Source organism: Heteronotia binoei, chromosome 11, assembly GCF_032191835.1.
Source record: "Heteronotia binoei isolate CCM8104 ecotype False Entrance Well chromosome 11, APGP_CSIRO_Hbin_v1, whole genome shotgun sequence".
In the NCBI taxonomy this organism is placed as follows: Eukaryota; Metazoa; Chordata; class Lepidosauria; order Squamata; family Gekkonidae; genus Heteronotia; species Heteronotia binoei.
Window position 1 is genome coordinate 49,825,337 of NC_083233.1, and position 25,135 is coordinate 49,850,471.

At 42.9% G+C, this 25,135-nt stretch overlaps 1 protein-coding gene across 2 annotated transcripts in view; it reads right to left on the reverse strand.

Moving 5' to 3' along the window:
- BCR (BCR activator of RhoGEF and GTPase) overlaps positions 1–25,135 on the reverse strand; it is a 122,380-nt gene that overhangs the window by 8,945 nt on the left and 88,300 nt on the right. For both annotated transcript variants that reach the window (XR_009555968.1, XM_060249587.1), the window contains exons 9-19: positions 21,247–21,368; positions 20,418–20,586; positions 19,471–19,590; positions 18,458–18,533; positions 16,559–16,663; positions 15,557–15,631; positions 14,870–14,967; positions 13,480–13,611; positions 7,519–7,578; positions 5,998–6,107; positions 2,449–2,588 (exon numbers count right to left, since the gene is read on the reverse strand). Coding sequence is in view for 1 of the 2 variants with exons in the window: in XM_060249587.1 (XP_060105570.1) it covers positions 2,449–2,588; positions 5,998–6,107; positions 7,519–7,578; positions 13,480–13,611; positions 14,870–14,967; positions 15,557–15,631; positions 16,559–16,663; positions 18,458–18,533; positions 19,471–19,590; positions 20,418–20,586; positions 21,247–21,368 (1,207 nt within the window). In the remaining variant the exon portion in view is untranslated. The remainder of the gene's footprint in view (positions 1–2,448; positions 2,589–5,997; positions 6,108–7,518; positions 7,579–13,479; positions 13,612–14,869; positions 14,968–15,556; positions 15,632–16,558; positions 16,664–18,457; positions 18,534–19,470; positions 19,591–20,417; positions 20,587–21,246; positions 21,369–25,135) is intronic.

Here is a 25,135-nt window from a genome sequence, read left to right on the forward strand (position 1 = left end):
CTGGGAATAACCATAGGCCACCAGTGAGGTGGATTAGGCTGAAAGTGTGTGTCCTGCAAATTTCCTGTGTAGACTGGGGATTTTGAACCTAGGCTTCCCAGATAGTAGGCTGATACTGACCACTATGCAAGGCTGTCTCTCTATTCTTGGACTGCCTCATAGGAGTTGCAGTTATTTTTCTGGGGAAGAAACACATAGCCCTCAGTCTGTATCATGGTGCCTTCACATGTTCTTGACCAGCACACAAAGCAAGCTAAGCAACTTATGTACAAAAGCTCACAATGCCCAGTCATTTCATGTCTAGGGCACAGGGTCCTAGGGGACAGAGCACTGACCATGAGATTTCTGTAATGAATGTTAATAAATCAAAAGTAGGCTTGCAACTTACAGATACACACCTGAACAACATATTCAAGATTGCTATAGCACAGACACTGTCTTCAGCTTTTGATGCAGTAATTCAGAGCAAGAGGTGTCAGTTATAAGAGACTGTTAAACCATATTGCAAGTGTGCTAATGTTTTAAGCATGTTTTATTTTAAGTTAAAAAAAACCTTTAGTTGTATTTGTCTGTGTCCTATAAAGTTTATTTCTCCACTACTTGGCATTACATTACATATGGCCTGGCCCAACAAGGTCTCATTTATGTCAGATCCAGCCCTCATAACAAATGAGTTTGACATCCCTCTTCTAGAGGTTAGAAGTAGCCACCAAGGTGGTCTTTGTGAGGGTTCCCCAACATACCTCTGAAATTGTGGGTTCCTGCAACAGTACCTCCTCTGACAGTGTCAGAGTTAGCCAAGTATGGTAGATGGAGATGACCCTTCAGATTCTTTGGGATGCAAACCAGTTAGGGCTTTAAAAGGTCAGAGCTAGCTTTTTGTATTAAACCCAGAAGAGGTAGCGGCCAATGTAGTTGGTACAGAATAGATATTATACTCATTGCAGCAAGCCCTTGTTAGCATTCTGGCCTGGCTGACATTTCCAGACAATCCAATTTTTCACCCTTACTGCTTCCAGATACTGGTTAAGCACACACACTACCTTCATAGAATTAGATGAAAAGGAGATATAGAGTTGTGTGTCATCAGTGCACTGATGCCAGCTCACTCTAAACCTTCACATGTTTTCTCCTGACAGTTCCATGTAGATACTAAACAGTATGAGAGACAAGATGAAACCTTGTTGGATCCCCTGCAAAGGGCCAGAGTCCCCTGGCATGGTTTTCTGAAGCAAACTTCAAGGAAAATTCAAAACCATTCCCAACAGAATACTACCAAGACTCATTCCTGCCAGGAAGTTCAGAAAAATGCATGCATGATGGTGTCAAAAGGGGCTGTGGGGTCTAGGAGAATCAAGAGGGACACAATCCCCTTGTCAGTGGATTTGTGAATATGATATGGTGCAGGGGTGGCCAAACTGTGACTATGGAGCCATATGTGACTCTTTCACACATATTGTGTGGCTCTCAAAGCCTCCATCGCCTGTCAGCAAGCTTGAAGACATTTGTCTCTTTAAATCACTTCTCCAAGCCAAGACAGCTGGCAGCTTAGAGAATGCATTTAAAGTTAAAGCTGCTTTCTTTCAACGTTCCCCACCTTCCACTCATCTATTTTCCTTCCTTCCTTGCAGGTCCCAAACATCTGACATTTATTCTATGTGGCTCTTATGTTAAGCAAGTTCAGCCACCCCTGATATGATGATTCAATCTTTAAAGGGAGGGCTGCATCTTAATATATTAAAGCTGGTGGTGACTTGATTCTCCTTGTGAACAACTGTTTCCAGTAACTGCAGGCTGGCTTCAAATATGCCTCTGTGTTTGAATGAGGTAATCTAGCAGGCAATGGTGGGACAATTTCAGAATTACTTAGATGATAAAGATTTTCAATACCCTTTTAGATTTTGGATACAAACTTTACTGGCTGTCTTGGTGCACAAACTGCATGTAGAGCTGGACAGAGGAAGCATAGCTTTTCTTATTCTTCCAGAACTTTCAGAAGCTTCTGACATTCTGTACCATAAAATCTTCCTAGGCTGCCTGTGAGGCATGTGGCAATGGTTCCACTTCCCAAGTTATTATTGCAAGATAGCTTTGAGGGACTGTTGCTTTTTCCCGGGGATTTGTCCTGTGGGTACTGTAAGATTCCCTCTCATCAACACTGCAATGCAATTTGTAATCAGTAAACAACTGCAGGGAGACCTCCTCTGGCCATTTGGAGCACTGTTTTAGTATATTAACACACCACAGAACATAAAAATCAAAGCAAGCTAGGGTGTGTTGAGGGATATAAGCAGGTATGAAAGGTAACCAAGCTGGATACATACTAATTTTTGGCCTCTACCAAAAAGGAACAAGTGTGGTTTCTTTGACTGTTCCTGGCCACCTGTTGGGCTAGACTAACTACTGACTTGGGTGTGGAAAAGGAAAACCTTACAAGCATATACTCACTGACATCAAAGGCAGCTTTCAAAGCCTGGATATCGGTGGCAACACCAGAGACTCGATAGATGCCCACCTCCTCCATGCCACGGCGCTCAATCTCCTCCACGCACTGGCGCACAATATAGGGCACCTTTGATCGTTCTCTCCTGAAAGTTTAGAAAGGAAAAAGGGTATTTAAAATGAAACTGTTTGCCTAGAAGATACTTGTCCAATTCCATCTCTGCAACCATCATTAGGATTTTATTCAGAAGTGGGTAATGAAAAAGGCACTGAAAGCCAAACAACATGCTAATATCCCCCAGGGAAATTGTCCTTAGTCCTTCTCTGTTCTCCCTCTACATACTGTCTAAGTGACTGGATCACATTCCATGGCTTTTTTAGTACCGCCTATAACACTGCCACCCAGAACTCTCAGTCTCCAACGCTGAACTTTCTCTTTCCATCTAATTTGACATCTTAAATTGCCTATCCAATATTGGTGCTTGAATGCCTTCTCTCCTGCTCAACTCCATATGTCCAAGCTTTCTTCCCAAACTTGCCTCTCCTTATTCTCCACATCCATGGACAACATCTCCATCCACCCTGTCAACAGACTGGAACCCTCAGCTTGATATTTGACTATTTTGTCTCTTTTGCTGCCCATGTTGTCTGTTACCAAGTCATGTCTCTCTCAACAACACAGCAAAATGTGGCCTTTCCTTTCCATTCCCTGAGCTGACCATCGATAAACTTGACTATTGCAACTTCTTCCTCTCTGGCCTTCCATTGTCACTCCTCAGCCATCTCCCCTCTATCCAAAACTCTCTTACCAAAATCATTCTCCCCTCATTCTGACCATTCAGCACCCCTCCTTAAATCTCTACACAGACCTCCTGTCTGCTCTTGGATGCAGCCAAAGATTCTCATCCTTACTTTCAAAGTCCACCATGGTCTTGCTTCCCTTCTCATATCCTAATACATCCCTGCTTGTGATTAGGGGTATGCATTCAGTTTAAACAGTGGGCTACTTATCTGGCTATCTGAAAATGGCTGCCACGAAAAAAATGGGATTTTTGGGACTGCTGGATAGCCACAGTTAAATGGAATTTAAAGGGCTCTCAGTCTCTTCAAATGCCTTCAGAGTTCACTCGCAGCAAGGTCACGCAGCTTGAAGAAGGCATTTAAAGGGACCACAATCCTTCTTCCCTCCACTAGAAAAAAAGGAAAATGGAAGCATCTTCTTTGGGGGCTCACAGAATTGGACGCCCTGGTCCAATCTTTTTGAAACCTGGGTATGTTTTTTATGAGAGGCACCAGCAGCTATGCTGCTGTGCCCCCAAGATACTCCCAGATTGATTTTCCATTATAGCCTATTGGGGACCATTAACTACAGTGGTCCCCCATGGGGTAAAAGGAGTCCAAAACAATTCAGCAAACCTGAATATTCCCCAAATCCTAATACCATCCTGGTATTGGGATTCAGGAATATTGGGAAATACTGATATTTTTGGGTTCAATATAACACCCCCAAAATACCAGGTTGGGTTTTTTTTTGCAAATCCCTACCTATGACCTTTGCGACTTCAGCTTCACCAGCTTCAGCTTTCTCAAACGATTCTACCCTTTCTTAGTTACTTCCCCCTATGCCTAAAATTGCCCCAAACACCAAGAAGCCTGCCTGCCTTTAAAGCCCGCGTTTCCCATGAAGTCATGGCACAGTCCTTCAGTCCTCCTTCTATACTTGAGAGAAGCCAAAAGATCCACCACAAGAACAAAGGGTCTTCTGCTGTTTATCCCAACCTCCAGGGCTTTTTTTGTAGAAAAAGCCCAGCAGGAACTCATTTGCATATTAGACCACACTCCTTTACATCACCATTGTTTCACATAGGGCTTTTTGTAGAAAAAGCCCAGCAGGAACTCATCTGCATATTAGACCACACCCCCTGATTCAAGCCAGCCGGAACTGTGTTCCTGTGCGTTCCCACTAAAAAAAAAAGCCCTGCCAACCTCCATTTTTCTCCTCTCCTATTGTTGTCTTCCTTGTCTTAAATTTTAAGATTGTAAGCTCTTTGGAGCAGGGACCTGTTTTCTTTAACTCTATAGTGCCATTTCTGACCTACCTTTCAGCATGCTGACACCATTTTGTGGCATTTATCAGCCTATGACATGCTGTGCTATTTGAAAGCAAGTTCACAGATGTGTGGAAAATATAACAGGACGTACTACAACCCATACTCAACAAACAGCATTCCCAAATATCCCCTTTGAGGCTTTAGAGAGGTACCTCTGCCAGTTTTCTTCAACCATGATCCATTAAAAGGTAGAAGCCGAGCATTGAATGAACCAAGCACATGAAACAGAACTTATCTTTATTTTTGAAGGGGATTTATCTGTTGAACTGAATCTGGAAACAATGGGGGGAGTTTAAAAAAATACATCAGTTCTGTAAGGACTGAATAGCATGCAGTAATGGGGTAATGGAATAGATTAAGTTGTTAAAACTTTTGGGTGCATGGGAATAGGATGGAGGAAGAAGATATTGGATTTATATCCCAACCTCCACTCCGAATCTCAGAGCGGCTCACAATCTCCTTTATCTTCCTTTCGACAACCTCTGCCAAAGCTATGGCTGTTCCAAGGCCATTCCAGCAGCTGGAAGTGGAAGAGTGGGGAATCAAACCTGGTTGTCCCAGGTAAGAATCTGCAAACTTAACCACTACACCAAACTGGCTCTCCGTGGGAGTGGGGATAATTGCTGAATCAGCTTTTGTCAACCAGACTGTGTAGCGATAAAAGGAATCTTATTTATGGAAGGGAAAAAATTCTTCACAATAGGAATATAGACTACTCCCTGGCAATCAGAGAGATATGAAGATTAGTTGGAATTGAAAGCTGGCCATTCCTAAAGCCCACCCTCTTGAAAAGAACCATCAGTCTGCATCTCTCCCTCTGCATTCCAATTCAACACCTCCATGTCCCCATTTAACTTCATTGGGTTAGCCACAATATTTACCGTTACACTTTTTTGAAAAGAGCTGAAATATAGTTAGGAAATATGTTTCCTTATTCAACCTCTCAGTCTTTGTACATGTAAAACTGACGTGTGCCTTGGTCATCCTGATCAAAACCAAGTGAAATATAAATTTTCAACTTCTTCAGCATCCACAAACAAGAAATTGAAGGTAAATGAGTTGTAATAAAAAAGGGATTCAAATACTACACTGGAATTCAGGTAACACCTACTTTCTAAGCATGAAAGAAAAGCTTGGTGGCTTGGAAAATTTCAGGATGTGTTATCTTATAGCAGAGGAAAAGGCCAAGGGTTGGTTCCTCATCACAGCACAATGCATGACATTCAAAGTAAACAAGCTATACTCTTTTCAAGCATGCACATGAAAAACCATGCATGCATATTGATGCTCAAGCTCACAGCACACAAAAATCTCCCCAAACTACCCAGGTGAAAGCAGGAAAATAAATACATGGAAACTTCCATTCAGCATCAGCGTAAGATGAAAAAAATCTACTTCAACGCAGCATCCTGGAGGAGAAAAAAAGACAAAATGACTGACTCACTTGGTGACGACAGCAATCTTTACTCCAAAGACTCCAGTCTGCTTGCGGGATGGCATTCTCTTTAAGCTGAACTCCCTGCTTGTGAACTTCACGGACAGCTTCACTTCAGCCTATGAGACATGAAGCTTCACAGCGATTCTTGCCAACTACAGCAATTCCCATGTTGCATGATTGTCCAGCAAATCATTCATAAACACATGTGCAGACTTGGGGCCCTCAATCCCTGCTCTGCCCTGAATTGCCAGGCCTTTCTGGGTTGCTTTCATTCAACCCATAATTGGCACAGTGAAATAAATTCAATTATTTACTATACCAGAACTGTATGTTAAAATACAACAGAGAACTTTGAGGAATTTAAACATTCATAATAACATAATGTCAAAAGGAAGGAGAAAGCAAAACTGAAAAAGTTCGAAGTAAGGAAGCAAAGGAGCATTTTTTGTTTCTGACTTAATCAGAGCCAAGACTGAGTCAGACCAGTTGTACTAACAAAGCCACAGCAAAAACTCCTGATACTCATAAATGTCATTTTCCCTTGGAATGGCTACACTCAAACAAAAAGAACTCTCCAGCTGAACATACTGATACAGCTCACTGAATGGTTCCTCTCTTACCCATTATTGCTTACACTTTTAACAGGACAATTAAAACACTGTAACAAAATACTTTAGGCAACCCTACTGTGCAAACTTCTCTTTCCCCCTACCCCATTTCCATGACCAAATATGCATATTCTAAATAAGCTCCAATTCTTTGCCATATGATTACATAAGCAGTTTCTCATGTTTTAAAAAAATGAAAAGCAGGGCCAACTGTAATGACATGTCTGTTCTAGACAGACAAACTGAGAGCCAAAAGGGCCAAAAAGTTCTGCACAAGCTTCACCTAAATAAATGGGAGACATACAGGAGTGTCTTATCTAGTTCCTGCTCATTTCAATGAGTTCTGCCACAGAAGAATAATCCAATGAAACTGTCAGTTGGCTTGGAAGCTCATCAGGGAGACCATCCCAGGTCTGCTTATGGACCACTAACATACAGGACCTGATGAGTCAGGCCCCTAACAATGGCCAAACCCCACAAGCAATCTGTGGAACCTGCAAGTAACTTTACATATTCTGTCACTGTGCAGAAGCAAAATGCTCAAGTGGGACTTTGCTTCCCTACCACACACTCTCGCATTGGAAATACTGCTTTCCTGTTTCTTGCACACAATAGATCAAAGACTGAATCTGCAATATGACATCGCTCCAGAGGAATAGGAAGCCTGCCACGTCCAGGGGGCAAACAAATGTCTGATACCCTCCTGCGCCTGCAAACATTCCCAACTTCCTAGCGAGCAATTAATTTGGCTCTCAGAATAGCTGCATGGGGTCTGGCATACATGTACTGTAGCTGTCTCTTGGAAAAAGAGGCAGAAACTGAGAAATAATTGTGGGCAACAAGGAGAGCAGGCCCACAAAAGGCAATGCAGCGAACAGCACTAACAGCTAGCCTGCCATCTTGGATTCTCAGTACTTACACCATTCATTGAAATGACTGTGCGTTGCCAGTCTTTATCTTGCAATGTCTGTGGATCCAGCTGAAAAACACAAAGTTGTTAGCTTGTTAGTGATTAGCTGCAGAGACTACATTGGGTGAAAACTTTACATTAAAGATAACTAATCAACATGGTGTGCAAGCTACATATATGTAGGATTGGAGGAACTAAAATAAACTGATTAGCTTTTCATAGGGAACAAGTAATACATTTCATTAAAAAAAAACCCTGAAGAAAAGAGCTGTGACTTATGAAAGCTCATATAATCTGCCACAATTGTGTTAAGTCTTTAAGGTGCTGTTGGACTCTAGCTCTTTGCTACTGCTATGAATAGACTAACATGGCTACCCATCTTGATCTATTTTAAAAACCTATTAGAAACATGTCAGGGCCTTTCCATGTCTTATCAGTTTTCAAAACCCTAAATTGTAGAAGCATTGAAGTTATGCAAAACAAAGCAAATATAACTAAGTATATTATAATATTATTCTCATGAAAGACTGTGCAAACAGTTGCATAGAAGGCAGTCAGTGTACTGATGGATTTCCAATAGAGCTTTTAGCACAGAGTTCGGTTTGCTGTCATCAGCCTTAGCTTTGGATTCACGGAGCAAGGCTTCTCTTTGGCCTCCCGAACAGCAGATAAGGTTGTGCCTAAACTGTTCTAATTTAAAATGAATGTGTGACTGAAGGCTCCTCCATATTAAAAATTATGCTGCCCATAGAAAATCAAGACAGCAAACCAGTGGCGGTACAGTGATAGCAAAATGGAAAAAACAACTGCACCTGAAAAACAAAACTATTGAAAAACTATATAATGTTAACACAGTAAATACAAAAGATACAAGAAGAATACAAAACAGTCCTTCCAAAGGTCCAGTATCTCTTAAAGCAACAAAAAGTTCGTTCTGTATGACTCCTCCAAGTTTTCTTCTTTAGTAAAGGTCACAATAGATCCAAAGTTCAGTCCGTAAAGAGTCAATATCCAGAATTTGGCTCCAAAGGGTAATTTTCCTTCACGCGGTTGCTGGCTATATGATCCACGTTCCACTTAAACAAAGCTTTTTCACAAGCTGAATAACAACCTTAGCATTTGAAAAATACCTCTTCAAGTATCACTTTTACTCGCCCATTTCCTTAGACATTCTTTTCAAGAATGAAGAGGTATTTTTCAAATGCTAAGATTGTTATTCGGCTTGTGAAAAAGCTTTGTTTAAGTGGAACGTGGATCATACACTGGACCTTTGGAAGTACTGTTTTGTATTCTGCTTGTATCTTTTGTATTTACTGTGTTAACATTATATAGTTTTTCAATAGTTTTGTTTTTCAGGCACATAGAAAATCGGCATTTCAGGAACACAGTGGAAAAGCTTTTATTTTCAATATACAGGGTTTTTTTTTAATGTTTCATTAAGAGATAATACTGAGTGGTGCAGATCAAACACACCTTACATGTTGCTGGCAAGAGCTGCACACCTGGAGGACCCACCAGTATCACACATACCAAAGCTGCTCTCCAATCTTCCTGCACTGCACAGAGCTCATGCAACTGGGGAAAGAGAGGATTTAATGCCAATCTTTCCTCGATGCACCTTGTCACAGACTTGGCATGACAGGACAGTACACTGATAAATCCTGCAAAAGCTGCTGGGGCAGAAATACCCAAACACTCCTAGAGGCTGGTGAGCTTCTACATCATTTTGCATGCTCTGCACAAGACTTTCATAAGCAGCAACTTCAAGGGTCTCCTCCTGTTGACAAGAGGTCTTTGATGAGAACACTTTCAGAAGGACCAGCCCATTTGGATGTGACAAAGCAAAGTCTCAGCAAGCCATTTGGGGAGGGACGGTGGCTCAATGGTAGAGCATCTGCTTGGGAAGCAGAAGGTCCCAGGTTCAATCCCTGGCATCTCCAAAAAAAGGGTCCACGCAAATAGGTGTGAGACCCTGGAGAGCCGCTTGAGACCCTGGAGAGCCGCTGCCAGTCTGAGAAGACAATACTGACTTTGATGGACCAAAGGTCTGATTCAGTATAAGGCAGCTCCATATGTTCATATGTTCATTTCTAACTCATGCAATTTTTCCACTTAAAAAACTGGAAGCCTGCTGGAAAAAGGGACAGGAAGGAGTTGAAGTTTCTCTTGTCAACAATTGACATTACTCTGCTCTCTGCCCAGAATCAATATTACCGAGACCCCTGGCTTCCTTTGTGAAACTGGAAAGCTTAACAACCACACATCGCCTTTTTGGAGCTGTGGTGGCCCTTCACAAGACAGACAATCTGAGGCAACTACTAGCCAACTACAAGATGACAGGCACCCACTATTTCTTGCAAGTTATTCTGAGTTCCCAAGGGAAAACCCTCACTCTTAAAAAGGCTTCCAGGGCAACTTGGATGCTTCAACTGGTGCCAGATGGTTCCATGCTTGTGCTGTGGTCCCTGTGGCTGAGTTGCATGATAAGAGCCATGCATACCACATCAGTCAGTGGAGGCCTTCATGTCTTCAGATACTACTGCCTGCATCTCGGAGCATTTGGGGTGTAGCTTGCCCTTCCATTTAACCTAAGCCACTGATGAGACATGAAGTGTGACCAGCCATATTTCTAAGGTGGAACGGATACCATGGAGGCAGAGGACAAGGCCTCATTCAAAGAGCACCTCTAAAAAAAAGTCAGAATGCTGGACAAAGGGCTATCTAGATCATTCAGGTGAAGGGTGATAACTGGAGGGAGAGAAATAAAGAGAGGAAGTGGTGATGAGAGAATGCCACGAGCAGACAGGACTGGTAGGGTGCTTTTCCAACCTGCTGGGAGTTAATTAGCTTGGCCTCGACTAGCTCAGCTAATTAGCATGCTCTGCCTGCTGTGGGAGGAGATACTCCAGCCTGGATTCCTCCACCCACCCACAGAGAACAGGACTTGGAAAAATTCATACAGCAGAGTCACCTAAGGAGGAAAGATCAGTTCTGAATTGATATAGCCACCAGGACAAACAGTAAAGAATTAAGAGGGGAAATCAATGATATTCCACAATAGCAGTTTTGTCCATCTGGGTCAGGTGTCCCCAAGCATGGTACCCAACAAAACCTTTCCTGGCATCCAAGTGTGTTTAAAAGGTGAGTGTGGCCAGGTGGGGCTCTTGCCCAGCAGGATTTCTGATTGACCACTAGCAATCCAACTGGCTGCACAGATTAAACAACATCATTTCAGCAGCATCTACCACCACAGTGTTGGTTTTATTCCCTCTTCCTCCTCTTTCCAAGTGTATTTTTTAGATTACTCCTCTTCTCCCCTGTACTTGGGCTTCCTTTCGTGTGCACATGTGCATGGCTCCACCTCCAGTGACAGCCATTCTGTGGTTATGTCCATGGGTTCAAAAAGGCTGGGAACCTCTGTCCTAGGCAAGCCAGACAAGTAGCTTACATGATGGAGGGGGGCAAACAAAGAGAGAAGGACAGCTGGAATAGACAGATAAGGTAATCCCTCTGGGGCGGGGGGGGGGGGGAATAAGTGGACAGCAAATGGAAAGACAAAGTCTAGCTTTAAACCTATTTATAGAGGAAGAGCCTGGAAATTCCAGGTGACTCACCCATATGGAGGACAATTCCTTTGCACAGGAACTATGGGGGCCTTTGACATCACATGACAAAACAACAGTAAAAATCAAACACTGGTGCACCAATGACTTTATTCACATATTTGGGTGTTTTTACATGGCTCTTTTCCTACCACATGACATCTTTCAATTGACCACTGATGGAATCCACATGCAAATGGAACTCTTGGGTCATGAGGCAAAGATCAAGCACTGGAAAGCAAATTATTTTTTGCCATTCTGGTGTCTCAAAAGCCCATTATTTATTTGGATGTGCATGTACATACACACACACACTATAGAGGATGCTGCCAAAAAACATGATGTAATAAGGAACCATTACAAAAACCATGATGTAATAGGAAGGATGCATTTAAGTAGATCTGAACTCAATGGTTGCAAAATCAAGAACACTTTTGGTCAAGCAAAAGAACAGCGAGAGTTTCAAACTAAATATCCTGCCCATATAGAAATTCCCAGAATGCACTCTGCAAGCACACTACTATAATCAATCAGATGATGACCTGAAATGCATGGAATGCAACTCACTTCTGTATGATTTCATTGTCCCTTATCCAGCACTCCCACACAATCATTACCAAGGAAGATGAATAATATATACAAATCCAAAGTGATGGGGAATTTCTAGCAAGATTGGGAAACTACATGAGGACATTCTGAACACACACACCACTTCCCAGTCCAAATCCGAACAACAATCTATGGAAGCTTCTGCAAAGAAAAGTACACTTTCTTCTCCATAGGAACAGGAGACGAAGTTGTTTAAGCTCTATTTATGGCTCTCCTCCCTATTCAATCCTACATGCAACAGGGAAATGAGGAGGAAGGAACTTATACACCCTCACACCCAACTCCATTTGCTGAGCTTCACTGCCCGAGGTGTGATTCTCAAATTCCATACAGGAGTGGCCCTCCCACTAGGCAAACTAGGTGACCATCTAGGGTGCACGGCTTCTGGGGGTGCTAAATTGGGCACCCTACACGTGACTCGGTGACATTATCAGTGCAGGGGGGGGAGAAGTTAGCCTTGCCTAGGGTGCTAGACACTCTAGGTCTGGCCCTGTTTCCATAACAACGGAGAGCAATTTCAAAAGTGACCATTGTTTGTTTAAGCCAGAATAATTTCCACCTTGTTCTATGAGAATGGATGGGGATGCCTGAAGGTTGCCGTCTTCCACCTCCACCCCCCACAACTGACTCATCAAGAGGTGTTGGTCAGTTCCCAGCAGACAATTCCCAGCCCCTCTCTGGTGTAGCTAGAGGAGGAAAGTCAGGAAATGATTCCATGAACAAAACAAGGGCTCTGGCAGCGACACAGCCTACACAGTTCTAAATACACTGGAAGGAGGAGAAGGAGGAGGACAACTTCAATGGAACCCCTTCTAACTGCTGGGTTTTAAAATCAGTGTTCTTATTTGTGATGATGATTTATAAGATATATGTCTTACTATAAGCTGTCTCTGCATCTCATACTATGAATCAGGACAGAAATACGTTAAGCAAGCAAACCAATAGAATCAACTCACTTCTCAGAAGTTTGGACTGTTGTGAGTGTCTAGATTGGGTACTGGCTGAAGGATTATGCCAGCAGCTGACCAAGGTAAAACTGACCCTTTTATATGTGCAACCACACACACTCTCTCACCTGTTAGCACTGAGCATGCAGGGCCAAGGTAGCAGCAGCACTTTGGAGGGTGGGGAAGAACAGCAAATTGCCAGACAGCAGCATTACTATAGTGGTGCAGCATCTCTTCTCTCTTCCCCAATCCTTCCTTGGAAGCAAGGTGCGCAGGGCACCTGGTAATACCACCAATTCTACTGGTACAGCCGCATAGCTGAGGAACCAGTTCCCTCCTTTGATGCATTAATCTCTGTCACCATTAATGTTTGCAAGGCTGGATGTGCATTAATACAAGTAGTAGTTGCAGCAGCAGAGTGGTCTGGCAACTGCCTCACCTTGTCAAGTCATGATGCTAGCAATGCTGAAGTAGATAGATCTTGCCTTGTGCTGCTTTTTTTCCTTTTAGACAAATGATGTTAGATCACTGGCCCTGTGTTTGAGACCTGGTCATTGTGCAAACACTGGCTATTACTTCTGGGCACTAGAATTGCTGCCTGATGGACAAAGATTGGATTTTTGGCTGCATCATTTTATAGCATCTGGAGATGGAGAGGATAACTAATGGGGTTATAGAAACAAAATGCTGTGTGATCTTTGATTCTTGGCACAGCTATGACCACACATACACACAGCAACAAGAGCCTCATGCAGGTTGAGCTCCTGCATCCTTGCAGATTCCTGCACAGGATGCTAAAGGCAAGCCCCCACCTGGATTTGGCCTTTGCCCATCAGTCTGTCTGTGGTCTCTCCATCTTCTTTGGTGAGCTTGGATTTGTTGTAACATTTCTCATAGCACAAAAGCCGCAGGGTCTGCGAGCCCTCCAGCTCAATCTCAAATTCCTGTGGGAGAAAAGCAAAGGTCATCAACCAAAGGAGCAATAAGAAAACCAATGGAGGGTCCACTCACATTTTTTGCCTGAATCTGCTGGATGCCCTTTGCATAGCAGGCACACTAAGGGTGACAATTCCCCTCTCCTGTCTCCACTCTCTCAGGCAGACCTCAACTCCCTTCTGGAAGGAGGATGGATGCTGAAGCAGCACTCCCATTAGCTCAGGTGTGAAAACAATAGGAGTGGCTGTTTTGCCTCTCAGGAGCAGGGAAGCCTCCTGTCCATTATCAAAGCACATTCCCAGCTTCTCCAGAAAAGATACCAAAGGGTCAATGGCTCCTGAAAAGTCATTCTAAAAAGATTCGGTGGAACTAAATGGCAGAGCCCTGAACATGCCCTAGGTAACACCTCTACAACGGAACAGTCACAAGACAGCAACAGAGGTAGTCTGACCACTTTTGCAGAGTTCTGCTGCTTCTAGAACAGGGGCAGGGAATGTTGGCTCTCCAGATGTTTTTTTGCGTACAACTCCCATCAGCCCCAGCCATTGGCCATGCTGGCTGGGGCTGATGGGAGTTGTAGGCAAAAAACATCTGGAGAGCCAACGTTCTCTACCCCTGTTCTAGAACAGGACTTCTCCACTTTCTAAACACTGTACCTTCTCCTGTCCCACCATCCTCCAGAGAAGAAGGTTCAAGGGCCTGGGGATGCAGCCAGAGAATAACAACTGAGAAAAAGAGCACAGCTTTTGCCTTTATCTTCTCACATGCACATATTTAATTCTGTGCAAAATACAGCTATCTTCTCAGACTTACTGTGAGCTCCTCTTAACTTGTGCGAAGAGAGATTTGTGCACAGGCCAATCCAAAATCAAAATCCAACACATAATCAGCCACCCTCAATTAACACATGCAGAAACTTCTCCTGCACAGGCTTCAGTGCACAAGAATATCACCATGCTTACCCCCAATTTATGCACCTGAGTTTGGATCCCTCAGCTTTTCATATAGGATGGTCTATTGTAACTGTTTATTCCACAACTCTTATGGAAATGAAAATGGCTGGGAAAGAAAAATTTATCTGCTCTTAAAGTGATCCCTCTTATCAGAACCATGCCATAGAAACCTCCCACTGGAGTCCAGAGAAACCCCTTTCTGATGCACCACAAGAAGAAAACATTTGCAATTAATGCAGACAAGATCACTGATTAACTGACTGCTACTTCTCCAAAGGGTAGGAGGGTGGCCCAGAATGCTGTCCTAACTTACCTCATTCCAATTGGGCTCCGTTGTGTCTCTGTAGACTCTTGTTTTGGCCTTGTTTACGAAATACCCAAAGGAATCCACTTCTAAGGTGCAGTACAGGTCTAGAGGAATGAGGGCAAAGAAGCAACACCAGTTTTGCTGGTCATTGTCAAGACTGTGTGCTCACATTCAGGGTCAGTACTGTAGATACCTGCATTTTCCTACAACCCGCAGCTTGAGTCTCTTGGCTCCAAGCCCTTGGAGTTTTCAAGTCATGCACCTTTTCTCTGGACTACAGAGTGTGTTTTGTAAGGGAAGGCAAGAGAATAGACAGCAAGGGACTACACCGAACAGTCATTCCCTTTTAAAGGCTCCAGGTCTTACCTTAGCAAAAGGGTATCTGGTGTAGAATGGAGTCTTGGTAGATTACTGGAGTTTTTAATTTGTGTTTTTATTACTGGTATGGATACCATCAGGTATTTTCCAAGAGCTATCTTGAGCCCTTGGGAGAAATAGCAAGATATACATATTTCCAATAAATAGCATAAGGCCCAGATCTGATGTTATTTACAGGCCCAGTGGCAACAGCTGGAAACTATACAGATATATATGATTTAATTAATTGCCTAGTTTGCCCGCCACGGTGTAGAATGATAACTCTAGCTCTGTGTGTTCATTCTCATCTAAGCACCTCATACATCTGCAACTCACTCAAGCTCTGCTTGAAGCCGCTGGCTGAATGGACAATGACGTTCAGGAATCCATAGAGACCAGGAGATTCATCATCTGTATTTGAAAGAACATACAACTATTGTTAGGGAAGCAAAGAAGAGAGATGGCATTTCCCCAAGAGTTATCAGCTTAGCAGGAAAACATTTTAATATTTTGTTCTGAACACTGTGTGTTCTCCCCTAATGTGACTAAGTTTTCTGCTGTAGTTTGGGAAAAGGTCTCCTTCATCCCTGGAGAGACTGTGCAATATAGTAATGTCCAGATCAGAGATTTGGGTATGACACAGCCCATGTCTTTGTTTAATATCACAGTAATGCTGTGAAGGTACTGTTTTTCTTCAGTCAACAGATGAAAAACTGAAGCAATCCAAGCAAGTCTATGATTTGAATCAGCCTTTTCATCTCAAGTCCAGCATTATGATCCACTGGACTCTCTCTCAATCATTTCTATATTTTCCCCATTTTGTTATATTTCAATCTGGATTTTTAATTTTTTCTGTGTCCAAAAAAGGGGGGGTGATTAGTTGAGTCATCCCACAGTTCCCACTTAATTCAGACAAATGAAGTCTTCTCTAAAAAGCCAGTTGGATTGTGAATTAGAATGCCCACTTAAAACACACACACACACATCAAAAGTCTCCAAAGGCAAGATCAATGAATTCCCACAGTTGTCAAGCTTTTGGATTAAACTTTCAAAGCAAAAGGGCTGTTTTCACATACCCCTCCAAAAAGCCATTTCTCTTTTGTATCAAAAACTCATTTCACTTGTTGCACAAAGGAGTGGAATGGCAATTTAACAGATGATTTCTTTTTCAGTAAGATCATCCTGACTCAAGGAACCCTTTCAGTCCTGCAGAGACACGGCAAGCTGCTGATCCCAAACAGCGTATCACCCACCTGTTGAAAAGCCCAACGTTTGCCTGCTATTGTAGGCCAAGATACTGGGGCTAGGTGTGATGGTGGATCAGGCAAGCATCCTTACCTTCTTTGTTGATTGTGAGGGGAATATGATGCACAGTTTGAAGCTTCACACAGGAATTTGTCAGCATTTGAAGCTCCACTGATGTCAGTGAGAAGCTTTTGAAGCCTGCAGGTTCAGAAAAGAATGAAAGCTTTGACAAACAGTAAACAGGAACGTTGTGAATACTTATGAACATATGAAGCTGCCGTATACTGAATCAGACCCTGGGTCCATCAAAGTCAGTACTGTTTACTCAGACTGGCAGCGGCTCTCCAGGGTCTCAAGCTGAGGTTTTTCACGCTTATTTGCCTGGACCCTTTTTAGTTGAAGATACCTGGATTGAACCTGGGACCTTCTGCTTATCAAGCAGATGCTCTACCACTGAGCCACCGTCCCTCCCCTAATTTATAATGAGAAGGCAAGAAAGGCCATGGTTATCAGAACAGAAGAGGAATATACTAATATGAACATATGAAGCTGCCTTATACTGAATCAGACCCTGGGTCCATCAAAGTCAGTATTGTCTACTCAGACTGGCAGCGGCTCTTGAGGATCTCAAGCTGAGGTTTTTCATGCCTATTTGTCTGGACCCTTTTTAGTTGGATATGCCAGGGATTGAACCTGGGACCTTCTGCTTACCGAGCAGATGCTCTACCACTGAGCCACCGTCCCTCCCCAACACTTGGAGAGATCAAGTTACAAGCAAAGATGTATAATGAAAATGAAATAAAAAGTGCCTATTTGTGGACTTTGATATATGTCATAACAACACCTAATCCCTATACAAAGTAAGAGTCCTAGTGGCTTCATGGAACTCAGTGGAACTTGTTTCCAAGTCAGCACACATAAAAGCAGGATTGCCATGGTAACTATACTAAAAATTAGATATCCCAAAAATTCTTTATTGTATTCCAGCTCAATCACATACATATCTATGTGATATATCACATCAATTACATACATATCTTGAAAATGCTAGTCTACCTCAAAAAATTTTCTGTAGTCAGTGGCTTGGTTCAAATGTAACAGCATCAAGATGTCAATAAGAACTTCAAAGATCCTCAGACTTGCATTTACAGTTTATCCCCAGCCCTATACTGTACGTGAAGCCATACAATTAGATATTTCTAGGTTCACAGCAAACAGTTTATCGTCACATTTCAGCTAGTGAACTGTGGTTTGCATCTTCTCACTGCACAGCTGGAATCCAAATAACAGTTTAATGCTAGCTTGGAATCCTGGTTTACAGGGAAAGCATAAACTATTGGCAATATCCAATTCTGAACTGGGCCCTAGCATGTGACTAAAAAACCCCCACACAGTGGGGCCAAGAACAGATTTTTTTTGGGGGGGGGGTGTCTACAAACTTGATTGCCGCATCAGGAATGCAGAAAAACCTGAAGTCTTAAAAGAATATTGAGCATGTTAACAGAAGGTTGGTTGCAGGCTGAGCACACTGGGGCATGGACCACAGCCCCACCCCCCCACCCCCCGCCCCCAGCATTTCTCCTTAACTCAGAGCAAAGGAGGTTCTTCCTTTACTCCAGTTTTGAAGAGAAAGCCCTGGAAGCTTCTCACTCTGTATTTGGAAACAGCGTAACACTCATGGAAGCTCTCCTCCCCCATTAGTGGCATGTTATGTTCCGCTTGAGGAAAAATCCCCATGTGGAAGAAGCAGCCCCAACCTATTTTCCAGTTGAAGTGATGGGTAGGAGTAGTGTGATTTGCCAAGACAATTTTGAATTTAAGTGGACAGGGAAGTTTACATATCTGTATGCAAGGAAGTCAGCCACCCACACATGGCACAGGAGCATATCTGTCTTTTGCATACAGAAACACATGCCACAGGATGCTCTCTAATTAAAAAAACACCAGGATGATTCTCAACCTTGCCCTTGGGAATCAAAGACCTTCACATACATTTCTTCTGCTGTTCCCGGATGATTTCTCGCCATTCTGCCCGTTCATAGTCCGAGGAGATGAGAAAAGTGTAACTCTGAGTGCCCCCAGAAAAGACAGAGAACCAAGTTTTATTTTTTTTTTATTTTTCAGTTCTTTATCTAATAGGTCAAATATGTCACAATCCAGAAATGAGAACAAATCACAGAACATCCTGGACCACAAAGTGTTGCCAGTTCAAACCCCACAGTTACTGAGAGTAGCTTCTTACTGGAATCTTTCTTTTAAAGGAGGCAGCAATTCCACAGAAATGAAATTAATTCAACACAGTTGTCCCTTGCTGGATGCACACTTGCAATACCTCACTTGGAAAGTAACATTCCCAGGACACTGCATGAAAATACAGGCTTCTCACTGATATCATGTGTATGCATACATGTGGCATACCACTCTGGTGTGGTGCAAAAGAGCCAACTGACTTATTCTACAGTGAAAACTATATTGTGGACATCATCGTACTTGTAAAGCCACCTTGGACCAAAAAGGGTTTGGTTGAAGCTCTTGGGGAAAGAAACACAAAAGCCAATACACTTCAGAAGTTAGTAGTGCACATTCCCAGTGGCTACTGTCAGGTTAATCAGTCTACATCAGGGGTGGCCAAACTGTGGCTCAGGAGCCAAATGTGGCTCTTTCACACATACTGTGTGGCTTTCAAAGCCCCCACTGCCCCACTGACCAGCTTGGAGAATGCATTTAAAGTTAAAGTTGCTTCTTTCCCCATCCCCCTCTATTTCCTCCCTCCCTGTTCTCAAATATCACAGAATCACAGAGATGGAAGGGACCTCCATAATCTAGTCCAACCCCTGCGCAATGCAGGAACTTCAAAACCATTTCCCTCCCACTCACATGTTTACGTCTTCCGATTCTCAAACATCTGACATTTATCCTGTGTGGCTCTTACATTAAGCAAGTTTGGCCATCTCTGCTCTACATTCTTGGCTACTGAACTTAGAAGTTTCCCATGTCCCCCTCACCTTGCCATTCCGATTATGTACTCTGAAAGCCATGTTGGGAGACATCAGTAGAAGCATGGATTCCTGCTCCGAAAGCTTCTTTTTCAACCTCTCAATATTCTTGCTCCCTTTGTTGGCCCTCTGGGTGGGGGGAAGCAAGAGAATACAAATGAACAGGGCTTTCTGCTTCCTACCATTTGACAGATGGTGTTCATAAGCATATAAGTATTTAAATTTCCTTAAAGCTGATCCATCGGTTTTATGGTTGCAGGGTTGCATTTGAAATTCAGTGGAAATCTCTAATAGTGATTGTGTATGTGTTACGCTCTACACATACACAACTAGGCACCCGCTATCATGCTCCCCTGCCCACACAGCCACACCATCCTTAATCTCTTTCTGCCACCTGGCTGCTCTTTGCAGAAGCTCTACTTTAAGGTTAGACGTACCTTGTAAATATGTAGTGCAATAATTACATTTGTACCTACTTTACTGATTTGATTTAGTTATTTCATGGTAAGATCTTGAGCTTTCCACAGCAAAGTGTGTGTCCGGTCTTGCTAGGTGCAGGAGCAGCCACAGTGAGAAGCTTCCAGCACCACAGTGTCATGGTCTGAGTCCAGAATACATGAAGACCCAGAATATAAAACAGTTTAGGCCCCTTTAATCCAACTGAGCCTGCTCAGAACACAAATCCACTGTTTAACTTGACTGGAGGAACTGCACCCTGAAAAGGGGAAGGGTGCAATCAGGAGAATTAGTGTAACGCTGCAGCTATGAGACCAAGCTTTTCTGAACATAGAAGTCCCTGGTTCAAATCTCATCTCAGCCACAGAACATAGCCCCTCATCTCTCTGTCTGATCCTACATTGCAGGCTTGTTGGAAAGACTGTTCAAAAGTTCACGAGCAATCTACAGCATGCCAGTAAAAAATAAACAATGTGCACTATATAAATTTCTGCCTTTACTTTTTCTCGTTGGATATCACTTTTGAGCTGAGAAATCTTGATCTTCATGGCATCCAGCTCCTCATCTGGAACAAGTGAGATGTTCTGTACAGCTTCTGAGTCATCCACCGTCTGGAAGCTAAGGTCTGAGAGTGGAATGTACCATTTACAGTCATACTGTTGGATTTTCCTGCAAAGACAAAAGGTTAGCAAGCTGGCCTTCTACTCACATCAAGCATTCTTAGCTTCCTAGCTTTGAAATCCTTTGCTGTGGCCACAGCTAAGCCTGAAAGTAGCTTTCAGTTTGGGCCATGGACACTCAGACAGACATGCAAACACTGTAAGATCCCTATGCAAATATTGGGCTTTGTATTACCCTCATCTCCTGCAGCAGCCTCTATCACCATACTGAGAAAAACTATCCCCATTCCCAACTTAACTGAACATCTTTCATAGTACTGCAGAAATTTTTAGGCGCCCCTTTACATATTTTTAAATACCTAGACCAGGGAAAACCATGTTCAGCAATGTATAAAACAATCCCAATGAGGGACATGGGAATTGCCCCATAAGCAATTGCAAGCATGCACCCTCAGATCAACATGCCTGCAATGCTATCTTTTCTGATTTCTAGGACCATCCCTACCTAGAGCCAGACAGCTTCATACTGCTGAAGCTTCACAGACAGAAGCCAGGTACATGGCAATGATCAGTTTGGGAGCTCCAGAACCCAGAGAACATACAAAGTTTCTGATTTGATTCTGGGTGTGCCAGCCTGTGAGCCAGCTTTTTCCCCACATGCTTTTGCAAGGCATGGTCCCAATTTGGAATCCAGCAGAGAGATCCTTACCCTCCAAGCTGCTTCTTGAGCTTGGCACAGAGGAACAAGTCTGTGAAGAGAAAGACGTGACGCAGCTTGCGAGCCCCCTCCACCAGTTCCACCATAAAACTGTCCTTCAAGAGTTGCCGGTGCTATTTGATTAATGTGAGAAAAAAAATGTTAATTTTTTAAAAAGTTGTCAGTGCTGCCAAAAAGAAGATGGCTCCAGTTAAGAAATAGCAGAGGGGCAGAGCAACACCTTGGTGTGGGGGGCAGGCTGTGGCTGACAGACACCCACTGCATGTAATAGTTATGTTCAATCATAAGAAAGTAGGATGGCTGGGCAATTGTGGGGGCCTAGGCCAGAACACACTGCAAAAATAAAGCAAAGCAAGTTAAAGCTGAGTGGCAATGGAGTAGGGAATGGTTCACGACAGGTATCAGACCAGGCAGCACTGGGGATCAAATCAAGAAGACTGAAACTGGAAGCAGGACTGAGGAGAACCCAGCAGGGAAGGAAAAGGTAGATGACGACCCAGTGAGCAAACAGCTTAGCTGGCTGCCCTCTGAACAACAGCAACCGCTCCAGATACTGAGGCAGCAAATCACCTACACCCAGATATTGTTATTCCAATATTTAAAGATGGGCACAAAAGGTCTCACAAAAAGTTCCACCATGCTGAGCTCATTCTGTGATGGGCAAAGAATCATTGCTGACAGTCCAGTAAATCCCCTGCAAGCATTTCCTGGAAAACACACCTCTTTCCCCACCCTCATCCCATATTCTGTATTGAACAGTTCCATCCACAATGGCACTGGATACTCTGCACACTAAGAGAAACCAAGGACAGTTTGCCTTTCTTCGCCTGCTGATTCTGCTTTGGTGGTCTTATTCTGCTGACTAGCCAGTCCCCTTTCTCCATCACAAGGATGTAAAAAAACCCCTGAAACTGCCAAAGGCTATTCTTTCCCTACAAACAATTTAAATCTTATGGGGACATGGGAGAGGCTCTGGGAAAGGCTTATACATGGCATAGACTCCCTAGTGGGAAATGCAGCTGTTTGCAAACAACCTACCTGCCATGAAAGTGTGTTTCAACTGTTTGGATCTGGGAGAGAGTCCACTGTTCATGGTCTCAAATCCCCCTGCCATAAGCCAGCCAGGTTCCCTACTAGGGATGGGCATAAAATGGCGGGAAACAGAGGTTTCTTTCAGTTTGTGGGACTGGTTCATTTCTTGTGCCTGGGTGAACTTGCCACTTGAACTTCACTCATGCAAAAGCCATTTAAAGGGGGGTTCTTTTAAATGGCTTTTGCAAGGTGCACACTGCAGCCTTAGCTGGGACTCTGGTAGGCAGCCTGGTTCAAACCAGCCTGCAAAGGAGCCGATCCTGCAGGGAGAATTCTTCCTACCACAAGCCCCATGAACCTCCAAAAACCCATGTGGATCATGGATAGGGATGAGCATGAACCTTGGTTCACGAACCACAACCCAGCGATATTCGTGAAGAATTTAGGGTCATGGGGAGGTTTATGCCCATCCCTATTTCCTACCCTTAGAAAGTTTGCTGAAGGAAACTAACAACTGAACGTTTGGTATTCTCCCTTTGGTAGCTCCTGGCCTGTGTCTTCCCCTCACTAGAGGAGTTGGAGAGAAGCCATGACCCAGAGGGAATGGGCCTGTGCTCCATGACAGTCTTGAAGCTCCTTAGAAAATGTGGCTCACCACCCTGGGGGAACATAATTCTGTGAAGAGGCTGGGGAATCTTACAAGTAGTCTTAGCACTTCTACTAAGCTACAATTTCCAGGGCTTCTGAAAGACAAATTGATCTGGTTTATACATTTTGAGCACAGACAACCTAGGCTATCTGGTTCTGTCACTGGAATTTCTCACTAAAAAGTTTCCAACAGCAGGATGAGGGAGGAAACTCTTTAGAGGTGCTGTGTGTGGCACTGTGGACAGAGCTCTACTGGATTGAATGACTCAGGATTGCTCAGTTTTTAAAACCATGTGCAGTAAAAGCCCTCTCTCATTGAATGTGTGCAAGGGGAAATCACTTCTGAACATTCACACCACATTCCGGGCACCCGCTGGTGTTGTTTTCTGCATGATCCACATGATGGAACAGTTTGCAAGAGTTCCCATGAAAAGCTGCCTGCTGTTTGCAAACATTCCGCATTGCCTTTAACCAGCAATCATAATAAGACTATATTCAAGGAAATGTGGTTCATGGAAGGAAACTGTCTGGCTTGGTCCTTGTTTTCAGTGGAAAACCAATATACCCCTGCAGTTGTAGGTGGATCATCCTCAAGATGGATCATCGCCATCTTATTGTTTATAGTGTATTATTGTTTTAACATATTGGGGAAGTTGTTATTTAAACCAATGATATTATGTTGCTTTTATTATATACATGGCCTTGGGCCCCGTTTTTAGGGGAAGGGAAGTTTAAAAAAAATCTATTTTTTTTAAAAAATAGTCAAGACCAAATCACCATCTTCCTTGCTCAACAGATTATATCTCCCACTAACCACTAGAGGTCATCATACAACTATTCTTTGCAATGCTGGATCATGATCATGGGCAGGAGAAAATTACAACCTGTTCCCTTTCAACCAGAGTTTGCTAATCCTGCCAGTAAAAACCTTTGCTGTTACTTATCTTACAGCCAGAAGCACTGTTAACTTAAGTGCCATTCAGAACTAAATATATTCCACAAATTCACAGTCTCTCTTTGTCAGCAAGTATATAAAAACCTCAGGTAGGTAAGTTTTTAACTTTGCATCTAACATAAATTGATTTTGTCCAGATAGAGGCTGTAGGTAGCCAAACACAGGTCCAATGAAAACATCAAAAGCAAAAGCCATTTAATAACTTTTGTTAAGACCAACAGTAACACAAAACAATGTGCAAGTTCTCCAAAACATCAGGCTGAACGCTGGAAGGAAAGCTGGAAGATCTTTCAGCCATGATCTTAAGACCTCATGTCTGCATCCTGTAGGTAGAACTGCTATGTTTGCAACTGCTATGTTTGCAGCTTTAGCCTTTGGAGAAAAAAAGGGGCACACTGTTCTGTGAGTCTTTGGTATTGCATAACTGTTCTTGAATTTTGCTTTGGACCAATGTAGCAATATGCAATCTGTGGCTAATCTGGAAGCACCTGAATTTAAACCAATACATTCTTCAACTGGAGAAACATGGTCTGGCAAAAGACAGACTTTATGGAAGAAACATTTCTTCTCTCTCTCCCTCTTCTATTTGTTTTTAACTTGAAAGCTAGCATGCTATTTTGTGTTATTTGGGTTGGGCTTATTACATGGCTTTTGTTTTCTAATTTATATTGGGGATAAGTGAATTTCCCCCACAGTTTTTACATCTGCTTATGTTCCTTCTATAGCTTTGATTCTATGCTTTCTGCTACAAGTTTTGCAGATGTTTGTGTTTGAAATTTGAATGGCATTTATATGAACACCATTTATAGGTATAATATACATATAATGTTGGGCTATTAATAGGAAAAACGCATACATCTGATGTGGAAAATCAGGTATGCATAACGGGTGAAAATAATTTTTTTTAAATCAGAGTCACACAAAGGACAAGCAAAATCAAAACAGAGATTTGTGGGCCAAAATACCGGAGGTGGTAAAATACATTTAATTTATATGGCTGAAATATTCTCCTGAATATGTTACATGAAACACAGTTGATCTTTTCCCACATGTTGGATCCAAGAAGGTTATTCTGCCAAAATAAATCCTTCTAATAAACTACACTCAAGTAGCTGATTTTCCATGGAGATACTGACATTTTTCTCCTGAAGTTTCAAAAGTTAATGTTTTGGTTGGGTCCAGTTCTATACTCAATTCCATTCACACCTGTCCTGACCTACAATTCTCATAGCCATACATATTCAT